This window comes from Hipposideros armiger, unplaced genomic scaffold (genome assembly GCF_001890085.2).
Source record: "Hipposideros armiger isolate ML-2016 unplaced genomic scaffold, ASM189008v1 scaffold_417, whole genome shotgun sequence".
In the NCBI taxonomy this organism is placed as follows: domain Eukaryota; kingdom Metazoa; phylum Chordata; class Mammalia; order Chiroptera; family Hipposideridae; genus Hipposideros; species Hipposideros armiger.
Window position 1 is genome coordinate 593,953 of NW_017731767.1, and position 13,250 is coordinate 607,202.

The 13,250-nt window shown below is 55.4% G+C and overlaps 1 protein-coding gene across 14 annotated transcripts in view; it reads right to left on the reverse strand.

Moving 5' to 3' along the window:
* Positions 1 to 7,363: 7,363 nt before the first annotated feature.
* The window catches only part of CACNA1A (calcium voltage-gated channel subunit alpha1 A), a 293,690-nt gene continuing 287,803 nt past the window's right edge, over positions 7,364 to 13,250 (reverse strand). For 7 of the 14 annotated variants that reach the window (XM_019664142.1, XM_019664141.1, XM_019664143.1 and 4 more), the window contains 6 exons: positions 13,018 to 13,156; positions 12,749 to 12,862; positions 11,493 to 11,528; positions 10,242 to 10,428; positions 9,683 to 9,930; positions 7,364 to 8,878 (listed from right to left, as the gene is read on the reverse strand). In XM_019664142.1, coding sequence (XP_019519687.1) covers positions 8,192 to 8,878; positions 9,683 to 9,930; positions 10,242 to 10,428; positions 11,493 to 11,528; positions 12,749 to 12,862; positions 13,018 to 13,156 — 1,411 coding nt within the window. In that variant the 3' untranslated portion in view covers positions 7,364 to 8,191. Of the gene's footprint in view, positions 8,879 to 9,682; positions 9,931 to 10,241; positions 10,429 to 11,492; positions 11,557 to 12,748; positions 12,863 to 13,017; positions 13,157 to 13,250 lie in introns of those variants that run through there. The other 7 variants (XM_019664148.1, XM_019664146.1, XM_019664145.1 and 4 more) reach the window with 4 other exon arrangements.

A 13,250-nucleotide genomic window follows, 5' to 3' on the forward strand; every position in this document is an offset into this window, starting at 1 on the left:
TAAGTTGAAATAGTCCAACCTTGTCCACCAGGGGACTTTTGATTCATTCTTCCAGTCATGAGGCATCATGACCTCGCTCTCCCTGGCAGAGAGAGGGCTGGAGGATGGAGATTGGTGCAATACTTTGAACCACCTTGAACTTTTGACCACCGGAAGTTCAAAGCCCTGGAGACTGTTGTTCCTGCTTGGTGGTTAATGGTTTGCATTCCCAGCAGCCCTGGTTGGCAGGGAGGCGGAGCCTGGGAATGGGTTTAGGATGAGATGACCATAGAACCAGAAAAGTGGGCACAGCATAGGAGTAGGGGTGGCAGGAGGTAACTAGGTTCCATCCAAGAGGGGTACCGACCTCACCCTCCTGGAAGTAACAGGGCTGACTAGAGGTAAATCAAGGGGGTGAGGATTCAGGGTCTCCCCTTTACCTCTATATGACCTGGGGCACAACCTTGGGCAAATGATAGAAACTTTCGGACCCTTAGTTTTCTGATCTGAAAGTGTCTCCCTCATCTTCTGCTTCTCCTACCAGCCCCTTCCTTCTCTCACAGTGCTCCTGGGAGTTCCTCTGCACGCCTGCTCTCTCCACTGGGAATCCCTGAGAAAAGGTGGAGGCAAAAATTAGAGGCTCACGAGGCCTCCAGCAGGAAGCTTGGTCCTCGTGAGCCATTGGCTCAGTTCTGATTAGTCGTTACAGAGTTCCTAAGATAGAGCGGCAGGGCATTTACACCCGTGATGTCCCGCCTGATCCTGCTTCTGTCCCGGGAGACGCGAATAGGGGTGCTAGCTCTCAGACTCCACGCGGCCTCTTTTCCTGGCTCCACCCCCGGAGTTCCCTGACCAGTTAGTTACGGTGATCACTGCCTTGGCCGTTCGCCATTTGGCCTCTACGTGGCGCTACTTGCTTGGTGCACCTCGACTCGTCCATAGCTTGCAGGACCCCAAGGTAGTGGGTGTGAACGGGGACTGCAGAGGGCCACATTTTGGGCAGGCACAGGAAGCCAGACGGAGCATGGGTGTCACGTTTAGCGGATGGAGCTGTCATGGCAGATCCAGGGCAGGGGTAGAATGACAGTGGTTCCACGTCCATCCCCTCTGCAGACTACTCGGCCAGCAGCACTTATCTGCTCATCCTCTGCAGCGTTCCCACCTGGCCTTCAGCGGGTGTTCAGCTGTCTTAGTCCGTTCTGGCTGCTATAACAAAATACCTTTGAGTGTGGCTTGTACACCAAGATATTTATTTCTTGCTGTTTTGGCGGCTGGAAGTCCAAGATCAAAGTGCCAGCAGATTTGGTGTCTGGTGAGGGTTCTCTTCCTGGTTCATAGATGGCGTCTTTTTTTTTTTTTTAAGATTTTTATTGTGGAGTTGGGGGGATGGGAACAGTGCTGGGGAGTTGGGGGAAGGGGAACGACAAGCCGCTGTCGTTTTGTTCTTAAGTCTAGTTGTGAAGGACGTTGCTCCACTGGCCCAAGCTGGCACCATCATTGCGCTCTTACCGGGCGAGGCAGATCAGTCGCCGGCTTCTGGACAGCCATTCACAGCGGCTTCTGGCCGCTCATGCTGGCTGCTGGCTGCTGGCTACACATGGTAGCCCATGGCAACCCACCTGCCCGTCGCTGGCGACTCACGGCAGCCCAGCTCCAGGTTGAGCTGCCGTTCAGCATCTTAGCTGTAGAGGGCAGTGTCACTGGCCCTCATGTGGGATCCGAACCGGTGCCCTCTGGCGTCCCAAGCCAGCTCTTAACCATTGCGCCACTCGGCTGGCCCCAAATATATTTCGTATTAAACCACAGGGACCTTATCTGGAAATAGGGTCTTTGCAGATGTAATTAAGGTAAGGATGGAAATGAGATCATACTGGATTGAGGGGGCCCTAAATCCAGTAAAAGTGTCCTCATAAGAAAGAGAAAAGGACACACAGAGACGGTGAACAAGGCTGTGTGACGACAAAGGCAGAGACTGGAGTGAGGCAGCCACAAGCCAAGGAGCCCCGAGGACTGCCAGCCGGCTCCAGAAACTGGAAGAAAGAGAGAGGGGGCATACTCTCTTCCCGAGCCTTCAGTGGCTCTGACACTCCGCCGACACCTTGATTTCAGACTTCTTGCCTCCTGAATTGTGAGAGAATAAATGTATGTTGTTTTAAGCCACCCGGCCTGTGGTAATTTGTTATGGCTGCCCTAGGAGACTAATATTACTAGTATGTCATTAATTGTGTAAAAGCCATCTGTTTTTGTTTTTTTACTTAAATGTTTTATCATTCTGAGCACTGGTCACTATAAGATAGACACTGGCTTTGCTGTGCTGGAGAGGCTTGTTCAAATAAATGGTGATAAACGGCCTCCTGGCTGAGTGTACTGTCCCCGTAACTCCCCCTTCTGGTTGTTTCTCTAAAACCAGGCTTTCACCCCAGTGTTGCCCTGAGCTCCTGAGCCGCCAGCAAACAACATAGTTGGGGGGCTTCAGTTGGTGCCAGCACACAGATCTGTTTCTTCCTCAAGCTGAGCTCTGTCAGCCATCCATGACCCCTGAGTTATTTGATGGCAGCTGACAGGGGTCAGGATGTGCCCCACCTCCCCCCAATATGTCACTTTGGCATGAGGATTATTTTGAGCTGAAGGCAACTGAGCATCAACAGACACAGGGAGAGTTCTCTGCCCTTCCATTTTCTCCCTAAAAGCAGGGAATAAATTTCCCTTTAGGAGGGTGACATAAATTTCCCTTTGTGAAGGTGTCCTCGTCTTCTGTACTAGGAAGAGGAGAGTGACTCTTATCGCTGGAGATGGAAAGTCAGCACTGAGATGAGTCTGCATCAACAAACCTTACTAAAATCACCCTTACATTCCTTTAGTTTTCCCTATATGTTTTCTAGTAATTTCCCTACAATTTACAGTCCCTTGAAGCCCCTATCCCCTTTCCTTTGTTAAAATAGTATATAAGTTCCTGAGTTGAATTGCTTCTTAGAATTTCACTTCTTTTCTGTAAATATTAATAAAAATGGAGTGCCTTTTCTCCTGTTAATCTGTCATTTGTTAGTTTAAGTCATGGGCCCCAGCACTGAACCTAAGAACCCCCCCCCCCCCCCCCCCCCACAGCAGTGGGTTCCATTTCACAGATAGGACATTGAGGCTCAGAAAAATAGCAATTGGAGACTGTGGATTGCAGGGAATGGATAGCAATCCCTTGAAGCCCTGAGGACATGTCTGAAATGGAGCCCGGGTCTCTAGGACCTTTGTGCCCCAGGAAGGGAGCTGCCCAGGGCATTTGCACAGTATCCCTGGCCCTCAGAGCCTATTTCCTTGCACTTTCTATAGGCTTCCAGGTGATGTGGTTCAGGCCAGGGACTAAGGAGATATGAGATGGGGGCCTAAACCAAGTCCCACTCTGCCTCTTCATTCCCTGATACCCTCATCCTGTGTCTCCTGGGCAACTTACTCTCACTCCAAGGTAAAGGTGTGGGCTATGGAGGCCTGGGAACCAGACTCCTGGCACTCAGCCACAGACTTGGCCTCTGGATCCAGGGGTGTGGAGGGCTCCTGCAGTGGCCTCATTCCTTGGCAGGCAGATGGCTACAGTTTCCCTGGCTCTGGAGGGAATTGCATGGGCCCACCGCTCTTCTGAGCAGCCCCAGCACAGAGGCAGGGGGAACTTCACCAGAGGGTCAACCTTGCCTTGAGCAGGCAGCTGGTATGGAAGTCCATGGGGGTTGTGATTGGTCAAGCTGCCTGGTTAGGAAGTTAAAACACTCTCTAGTTTCTTACTGGACTAGTTACTTCCTAGATGTCATTATGAGAGGAGCTCTGCCTGCCCTACTATTCGAAGTCCCTCATCCTTCTTTTAAACTGAAGTCCTGGGGTCTGGAGCAAGACCCCTCAAGCATTCTGCTTTGATGCTATGGTAATAATGGTGACAGTAAATAATAGGTTACTATGGGCCAAGTACTGTTCTGAGGACAGCAGTTTTCAAAGGGGTCTGGAATCCTGGGGGCTGCTGAGATCCTTCCTGCGGGTCCATAAAGCCAAACTATTTTATTTTTATAATAATATTAAGATGTCCTTACCTTTATCACTTTCAGTCTCTCATATGTGGACAGTAGAGTTTCCAGGGACTATTGGATATTGAAAAAAGTCAAACGCAGAAGCGGATGTGAGAATCCATATTCTACGAAGCTGACATTAATGAGAGGCAAAAATGTAAAACAAAGCCTCTCTTTTCATGGAATTCTTTGTTTTGGAAAGTTTTTTTTCCCCATTAAAAATGTTATAATTAGTAGGGTTATTGTATAATTTAAAAATTAATAAAAAAATAAGAAAAATATAACAACTTAATAGTTTTAAAAATTGTTTTAATTTCTAAATAATAAATATCAGTAAATATAACCCATATAAATAGACACGCTTTGGAGTTCTCAATAATATTTTTTAAGAATGTGAAGGGGTGTTGAGAACAGAAAGTTTGGGAACTGATGTAGGACAAAGGCCCAATCTGGCCCATTACCTGTGTTTAGAAATAAAATTTTACTGGAACACAGCCACACTCACTCATTTACATATAACCTGTGGCTGCTTTCCTGGTACAAGAGCAGACTTGGAGAGTTTGACCAAGACCATCTGAATCCCAAAGCTGAAAATACTTACTCCCTGATCCTTGAAGAAAAAGTTTGGGCCAGCCGAGTGGCGCATTGATTAAGAGCCGGCCGAGTGGCGCGATGGTTAAGAACTCGCTTGGGATGCCAGAGGACCCCGGTTCGGATCCCACATAGGAGGGCCAGTGACACTGCCCTCCACAGCTAAGATGCTGAACAACAGCTCAACCTGGAGCTGGGCTGCCATGAGTCGCCGGCGGCGGCGTAGGCTGCAGTCCCTGTGGCAGTGGGTTGCCATGGGCTACCGTGTGTAGTCAGCAGCCAGCGTGAGCGGCCAGCAGCCGCAGTGAGCGGCCGTCCAGAAGCCGGCGACTGATCTGCCTTGCCAGAGAAGAGCACAATGATGGTGCCAGCTTGGGCCAGTGAAGCAACGTCCTCCACAACTAGATTGAAGAACAAAATGACAGCAACTTGTCTGTTCCCCTTCCCCCAATTCCCCAGCACTGTTCCCCTCCCTGCAATTCCCCAATAAAAAAAAATAATAATTAAAAAAAAAAAAAAAGAGTTGGCTTGGGACACCAGCTCTCAGCAGCAGGGCCCCGGCTCAGATCCAGCATTAGGGCCAGTGACGCTGCGCCCTCTACAGCTACGATGGTGAACAACAGCTGGACCTGGAGCTGGGCTGCCATGAGTCCCCGGTGATGGTGACGGCATAGGCTGCAGTGGGGCTGGCCTGCAGCTGGCATGTGCTTTCGTGAGCTGCTATGAGCGGCTGTTCAATGGCCGGCGACCTATCTGCCTCAGCCAAGAAGAGCGCAATGATAATACCAACATGGGCCAGTGAGGCGATGTCTTCCACAACTAGACTGAAGAACAAAGGGACAGCAGCTTGTCTGTTCCCCTTCCCCGATTCCCCAACGCTGTTCCCCTCCTTCAATTCCCCAATAAAATCTTTACAAAAAAACAAAAAAAAAGAGTGTGAGCTCTGAGCAACAGGGTTGCCAGTTCGATTCCCACATGGGCCAGTGAGCTGCCCCTGAGCTGAGCTGCTGCTGAGCTGCCAACAGGTGGCAGGATGGTTCAGCTGGTGAGAGCACGCGCTCCTAATAACAAGGTTGCCGGATCGACTCCTGCATGGAATGGTGGACTACAGCCCTCGCAACTAAGATTGAAGGACAACTTGGCTGTTCCTGCTCCCCAATTCCCCAACACTGTTCCCCTTCCCTAATTCCCCAATAAAAATCTTAAAAAAAAAAAAAAGCTTGCTGATACCTGATGGAGAATAATGCATTTAATCTTTGTAAAGTCTTATTATTGTTTCTATTTTACAGATGGAAAAACTTATGCTCAGATAGATTTAGTTCCTTTCTTAGGGTCACACAGCCCATGAGGCTGGAGCTGAGTTAGGAGGTGCTCCAAGGGAGGTGGTGGTGCCACAGCCCTCAGGGCCCAGTGACGGACCCAAAAGTTGGTGTGGTAGGTGCCTGTGGTTAATCTCCCCCTGCCTGGTCTCTGATCCCCCTTCTTCTCATAATAGCACTGAGATATTCCCTGAGGACCATTTCCTCCTTTCCTTATCTGAAGATTATGTGGGAATTCTTTGAAGGTCTTTCTAGGGAGGACCAGGAGCTGCTCCTTCAGGCCAAGGCTTTTCACCGTAACTAGAACAAAGAGTATAACTGCCTTTATGTTCACCTGAATCAACTTAGCCTCCTCGCCTCTGAATCTTATTGACTACAGTTTTGTAGGCTATCAACCATATTCACAGAAACATTCACAGAATAGGTAGGGAGGTGAGGCCCTGGGGGCGAGGATGTGTGTCCTCTAGCACCTTCCTTTCCAGGGCCAGCTTTTGGAAAGCTGGCGTGGCGGTGTACGGCAGGTGCTTTGTGGGCAGATGGACAGGTACAATGTGTGGGGTGGAAGGTGGAGAGGGGACAGGCTGTCAGTTCCCTCAGAAGAACCTTGCCCCTACCTCTACCTCTGATAGGCTGCCTTTACCTTGACTGTCCCCTGCCACCCATGGGCTGCTCTGATCTTTGACCTCTAGGACTCCCCACAGACTGTGGATCACAGGGGCAGTGGGTTATAGTTTGGGATGGAACGTCTCTGAAGCAGCTTCTTGGGGACAGGTGTGGTGGGGTGCCAGAGGCCTGGGACTTGGGTAGGGCTCACCTCCCATTGAGGGGAAATTCTCTGGGCACAGGGCACCTGAGCTGGGTTCCCCATGTGTTTCCTGCAGAGTGTTTGTGATCATTTTACAAATGTATGGGGGCCTCACAGGTGCTGCCTGGGGTCTCACTGGCCTGATCATCCAGGATGGTTTTGGTCCAGGATGCTTTATGTTCCAGGATGGTTGCTTTTAGGTACAACCTGCCTTGCAAAGGCAGCAGCAGTAGACGGTGGGAGACCTTGGGGGCGAGGATAGAGGCATAGAGTGGCAGTGGGGTGCACTGCCCTGCCCTCCAGCCAGGACAGCCGGTAAGGACCTGGTTAGCATCTTTGGCCTTGGCTTTCCTGGGCTGGCTAAGGCAGCCAGGATCCCTGGAGCTTTGGCCACCAAGCTTTGTGAGGGGCAGAGCTTGTCTGCTTTGTTCTCTGCGGGATATGAACACCCAGACATTGCAAAGAGTATATGACTGGCAAGCTCCAACTTTCTCATGCTTAGCCACTTTCAAAATGCTCCTTCCATGGACCCCGCCCCCCAAACAAAAACAAAAACAACAAAAAAACAAACTCAGGGAACACTTTGCAGAGGGATAAAGATCACTCCAGCCCATAAACCCTTAGATTCAACTTTTTATTTTTTTTTTCTTTTTGAATGTCATGCAATAATTCACAGTCCCAAGCCCACAGTTTTCAAACAAGGTAGGAAAAAAGGCAAAAAGAAGCAAAGGAAATCGGTGGTGTTGTTCTTTTTTTTTCTTTTGTTATTTCAAGCAGGACCAAATGTCAGAAAAAAATGCTTCTTTTCTCAATCATTTATTTTTTTGTCCTTTTTTAAAATTGTTTATTTTTTTTTAAATCGATTTCTGCAGGCAGTAATAGTAGGGTTTGGTATAACCAGCAAGCACTCCTGTGTGTGTCTGAGAACGTGTGTGGTGGGGTATGAACGTGTCTGGTGGAGGTCTGTGTGGGACGCTGGGTTTCCGCTTCTCCGCCACACATGGGCCACCAGCTCGCGTTTACCAGGGGAAGGAAAGATTCAATTGAGATGATAAAACTCATCAATAGAAGCGATTTATTTTCTCCCGGTTTTTCTTTAAAAATTTTTTTTTTTTTTTAATCTCCATTTTCCCCAAGGTTCTCCAAAAATGGCTGAGTTAATTCGAATCCCTTGGCTGTGTGGTTTGTCTGTCCCCGAGGGCCCCCATCGTGGGGGGCCGGGGCTGAGTAGGGGGCGCCGAGGGTCTTTGTGGGACACCCTGGCGTGTCCTGGCCCTGGGGACTCCCTCCAGAGTCCGGGGGCGTCCGGCAGGTCCTCTCCCGGGCCTCCCCCGTGTGCTGGGCAGGTGGCAGCGAGGTGGCCCCGCGGCCGGGCGCGGCTCCTCCCCGTGGGGCGTGTGCGTGGGGTGCGTGGGGGGGCCGGGCGGGCGCAGGTGCCACCTCGCCCTGGCTTAGCACCAGTCGTCGTCGTCCGTCTCGCTGTAGGCTTCGTGCAGGCCTTTCCGGGTGCCCGGCCCGCGGGGCCTGGCCAGTCCGTGGGCCGGGTAGTAACCGTTGGGGAGTCGCCGGCCGTGCCTGGAAGGCGACGCACAGGCCGGGCCCGCGGCCCGGGGAGTCCTGGGCGAGCACGCGTGTCGCGCAGGGGGCGGTGCATCGTAGGGCCCGTTGTCTCCGCCGCCGCCGCCCGGGCCATCAGCCTCGTCGTAGTCGGAGCCCCGGTAGTAACCGTGGTGCCGGGGGCCCGGGGGCCCCTCGGATGCGTGAGCAAGTGACGCTGGCCACCGCGCCCCGCCGTGGCGACACGCCCTGGGGGACTCGCTCCGGGCTGGGCCCCGCCGCTCCATTGCGGGCGAGCGGCTGCTGCCGTGTCCCCCCGGCGGCCGCTCCCCGGCCAGAGGCTCAGCCGCGGGGCCTGGGTACCTCCGCGGGCCGCTGGGGGCCGCCCGGCCAGGTCGCGCCACCGGCTGCTGCTGCTGCTGCTGCTGGGGCCCCGAGCCGCCGGCCTTGCGGATCACGGGGGAATAGGACACGTGCGGCCGGGGGGTGGAAGGGGTCTGGGGGAGCTGGCGGCGGCCCCGCCGCGGAGTGCTGGTACCAGATGTTGAGGGGGCTGGGCTTCCACTTACGGAACTACTGCCCTACACGAAAATTGAAACAAAGGAAATCAAAAAAAAAGATACAACAAAATCAACCAGAAGGAGACAGGAGGAGACAGGAGGAGGAGGGGAGGGCAAAGGAAAACCAAAGGACAGGAGCGGGGGCCAGGGGTGTGTGGGGAGGGAAGAGGGGGAGGAGGAGGGGGGGGGCACAGGACATTTGAATGGAATAAAAGGAAAAAAAGCCACAGCCACAGGGGATAGGAGGGGGAGGATGGGGAGGAGGAAGAGGGGGAGGAGGGAGAGGAGGAGGAGGAGGATGGTGGAGGAGGGAGAGAGACAAGGAGGGCAGGAGAAGTCGAAAACCAACACAACAAAGTGAAAAGAGAAATGAGAAATGGAGTTTTGTAAGTTTCGGGGTTAAAATAGCAGAAGTTTCAAAAATTACTCACAGGCGTCCAGAGGACAGAAATCATAATTGAAACAAAAACGGAAGCCGGGTTAAAGGAAAGCAAAAGGCAGCGGCGGCCAGCGCGGCATGAGCCATAAGGACCAGGCTGGCCTGAACTGAAACGTGATCCATAACCAAAGAGGAAGCAGCTGCAGGCAGGGAGGGGGCGGCAGGCGGGCAGGGGGCTGGAGGGCAGAGTGGGGGGCCAGAGTGGCAGGGGCCGTGTCCGCCCTCCCCCCAGGCCCCCTTTGGCTTGGGAAGGAGCCCAATGGTGGGCAGGGTCAGAGGTCACAGTGGGGACTGAGGACCCTGCCCAGAGTGGTTGTGGGGTGTGGGCCTCCCCCACCCCCTTGTCCCCCATGGCTCAGTCTGGGGGCAACCCCTGCTACACGCACCTGCCGGTGTGCCATGTGCTCTCGGCCCTCACTAGGGGAGCGGGACCAGCGCTGGTCCCGGGCCCGGGCCCGGTGTTCAGGCCGCTCCTGGACATAGCGCTCCCTGTCAGGGGGCGGAGGGTGGTGGTGGTGGTGGTGATGATGGTGCTGCCTGTGCTTCCGGTCCTTGGGCCGGCCCCGCTCCTGGTCCCGTTCCTTTGATGGCAGGTCCCCGGACTGGGTGGTCATGCTTAGATCTGTCCCCAAGCCTGGGCCAGGCGGGGGTCAGACAGACAGATGGCTGTGAGGGAGGGGTGGGGCAGGACATGCACATAGGAGGCCACCAAGGGGGTCTGTGGGCCCTAGAGAGGGGCACCTTCCCCTGGACCAAGGAGGGCCTATGGTGGGTGTTGGGGTTCCGGTTTCCAGGCTCCGATGGCCCAGCATGGTCCCCTAGGTCCCATCCAGGCCTCCCCTTCTTCTCTGTCTACCCCAGCCCCCGTGCCATCTCTTCCCTCTCTCTTCCCTTGTCCCCTGGCAAAGCCTCCCTCTGATCCCTGAGCACTGAGGGGCTGCCCACCTGTGTCCACGTCTGTATATCGGCCCAGGGAGCGTTCAGAGGCGCGGTGGCTGCGGTCACGGCGCCGCTGGTGGTGCCGCTGGTTCTCCTCAGGTGGCACCCGCTCCAGGGAGTAATCATCCAGGCGCCGGGCCTTGGGGCCCAGCACAGAGGCTGAGCGCTTCATGGGGCTGGTGTCTGAGATGGTCTGGGGGGGACAGGCAGGCAGGCTGGGGTCAGTGGCTGGTACCAAGTGGTCCCGGTCTGTCCTGCCCCATTGGCCATCAGTGATGGTCGTCCAGGGGTGCCTTGGCTCCTGATTAACCAGGGCCCACAGCTTTCTGTTCCCTCCCAGGCCCATCCTGGGTTTTGGCCAGGAGGCTCCATCTGATTCACCTTTGCTGCTTCTCAGGACCACCCCTGGGATACCTCCCAGCCCTGAGGATCCAGTCAGGAGACACACAGGCCAGCTGAAGAGAAGAGCTTTCCCATCCAGTGCAAACCTGGGAGCCGGGCGAATTGGGCAGCACACCCTGCCTCACCCCTGCCTGCTCTCTAAGAGGGTGAGAAGCCTGAACCCCTTGGCTGTCAGGCCTACAGGCTTAGGGCTAGCAGCCCAGTATGCCAACTCACTGTCCTCCTCGGCCAGCAGGGCCTGGGCTTTCCTGCCTACCCAACAGGCCAACCGGGCCCTCGTAAGCCCTGGGGCACCTGCCTTCTCATCCTCAGCCTGTACCCTGGGAGCCTGTGCGTGCTGCACTTCCCGGGGCAAGCCCTGGAGAGAGGGTCCTGTGGCGCTCTGCAGCTGGGAGAGGGAAGGAGGACTGGGCGGACATCCCCTAGGACTTGGGCCAGCTGAGTGGCTGGTGGCACTGCCCGAGGCGGGAGTTTTAAGGGACACAGGGCTGTGGGACCAGAGGGTCAGGGGTAGTCAGGGGAATGAGAAAGAGTGGGCCAGGTGTGGGAGAGTAGGTTGGGATTCTTGGAATGATGGATTCCAGGGTTTGGGGGCTCTGTAGAGAAGGGGTTAGAGAAGGGAGAGGGAGAAGCGGGGAGTTGGGCAGGATTCCGCCCCCCCTACCCCCCCCAGGGCACATGTGAGGCACAAAGAGAACACAACACAGAGGATGGGGCTCCTTGGGAGAGGGGGTGTGGTCTACAAAGAAAGGTGGGGTCTGGGACAGCAGAGATGACAGGACTGCCCTGAGGGGGGGTGGGCGGGAAGAGGGGGCCGGAGCCCAGCTGTGTGGTGGGCTGGCTGGCAGTACATACACTGAGGTTATTCCCACGTGGCCGGCCCCTTCTCCTCTGTCACAGCCCCACGGGATGGTGCACACAGAAAAAACAGAAAGAAGAAAATAAATATATAAGCCGAGAAAGGGAGTGAGAGGTGGTACATGGACCTGAGGAGTGAAGGGGAGAATGGAGGAAGAGAAAGAAAGGTTAAAGTCCCTGGTGAGTGGGTGGCCCCTGGCTTGGCCGGTGGTCTTCCCACAGGCACAGAGATAGACAAGAGACACCACAGACAGATGGCAGAGGCACGAGACGAACAGATGGAACTGCATGGCCACAGGTGCCTGGCCCTGGGCTCTGCCTCATGCAATGCCCCCAGCCCTGGCTTCGGCTGACACTCAAAGCTTGGGGGCAGGGACGGTAGCCATCAGCTGGGTTTGTCCCAACTCTCTCCTGGGGCTCAGCAGCTAAGTCCTGGGGCAGGGAGGTCGGTCGGCAGGATGGGGCTGGGCAGCTGCATGCAGGCTGGGTGCCCCCCACCCAAGTTCCCAGCAGCCACAGGCTAGGCCCCTGGGCGACCCTGGCCCAGCCAGGCATAGCACAGCCTTCTGCCCCGTGCAGACGCCCCGGCACAGCATACAGACAGCCCGGCACAGTCAGACATGCTGCCTCGCCTCTCAGGCCGGATAGGCAGCCAGCCATGCTTCTGGCTTTTGGCCTGGGCCATTGGGATCCTCACACCCATCCACCCCCAGAGGGCCCTGCAGCTGGGTAGAGCAGCCGCACACAGACACACATCAGGCACACGACCATGTCCCTACCCAGCGGCCCCCACAGAGACCAGACAGGATGAACGCCAGCTGTCTCCAGCCTTCCCCAGACTGCCGCCTGGGAGCAGACCCACATGTGCATGCGTGTGCATGCCTGTGCATGTCTGTGTGCATGCTTGTATTCTTGATTGCAGTCTCACAAATCACCTCCCACACCCCCACAAGTGTCTTCCACATCCTCCCGCCTGAGCACCCCCAAACAGGGCAGAGACAAACCACTTGGCAGTGGCTATCACATCCTGCCCCAGGAGTGCCCCTTTCTCTCTGCCTTCCATTGCAGGGAGCTAAGAGACCAGAGCCTCCAGCTACCCCAGGCGGGGCCAGGCAGAGCCTGTGTGCTGTTGTTGAGGGTGCAGGAGATCCCACCCAGGCCTGGTTCTTGGAGGAAGGAGATCCCCTGGGCTTCAGGAGGCAGGGCCTCTGGGGCCCAAGTCCATTGGCAAGGGGGTGGGTAAAAGCGCTCACCTGGTTCTCCGCAGGGAGGCGGGGCATGGAGGTGGCCCGGGCCTGGCCTTCCATGGGGAGGTAGCGCTCACTGTCTGAGTAGCCATCTCGGCCCATCTCTCGCATCTCTACAGACTGCAGGCAGATGGTGAGTCTGGGTGAGCCCCAGGGCTGGCCACTCAGGTCCCAGGGACAGCCTCTTGTGTGTGGAGCTGCAGGCAGGGAGCCCAGACCCCGCCCTCCTGTACTGCTCGGGCCGAGCCTTTGGGTCAGTGGGGGGACTGAGGCACCTGAGAGTTGGGCTGGCTGTTGGTCATGTCGCTAGGGGGCCCCCGCTCTGGGCTCCATGTGCCTGTCTTCTGGAACATCTCCTGGGCTCGCTGGGTCACCCAAGAAGGGCTCTCCTTGATGCCACTTTCGTGAGCCATCCTGTATGTGGGACACAGGCCAGTATGGCGGTAGGCACTCCGGGGGCTTCTGCATTTGACACTGGCGACCCCTGCCCCTCCATCCCTGCCTCCTG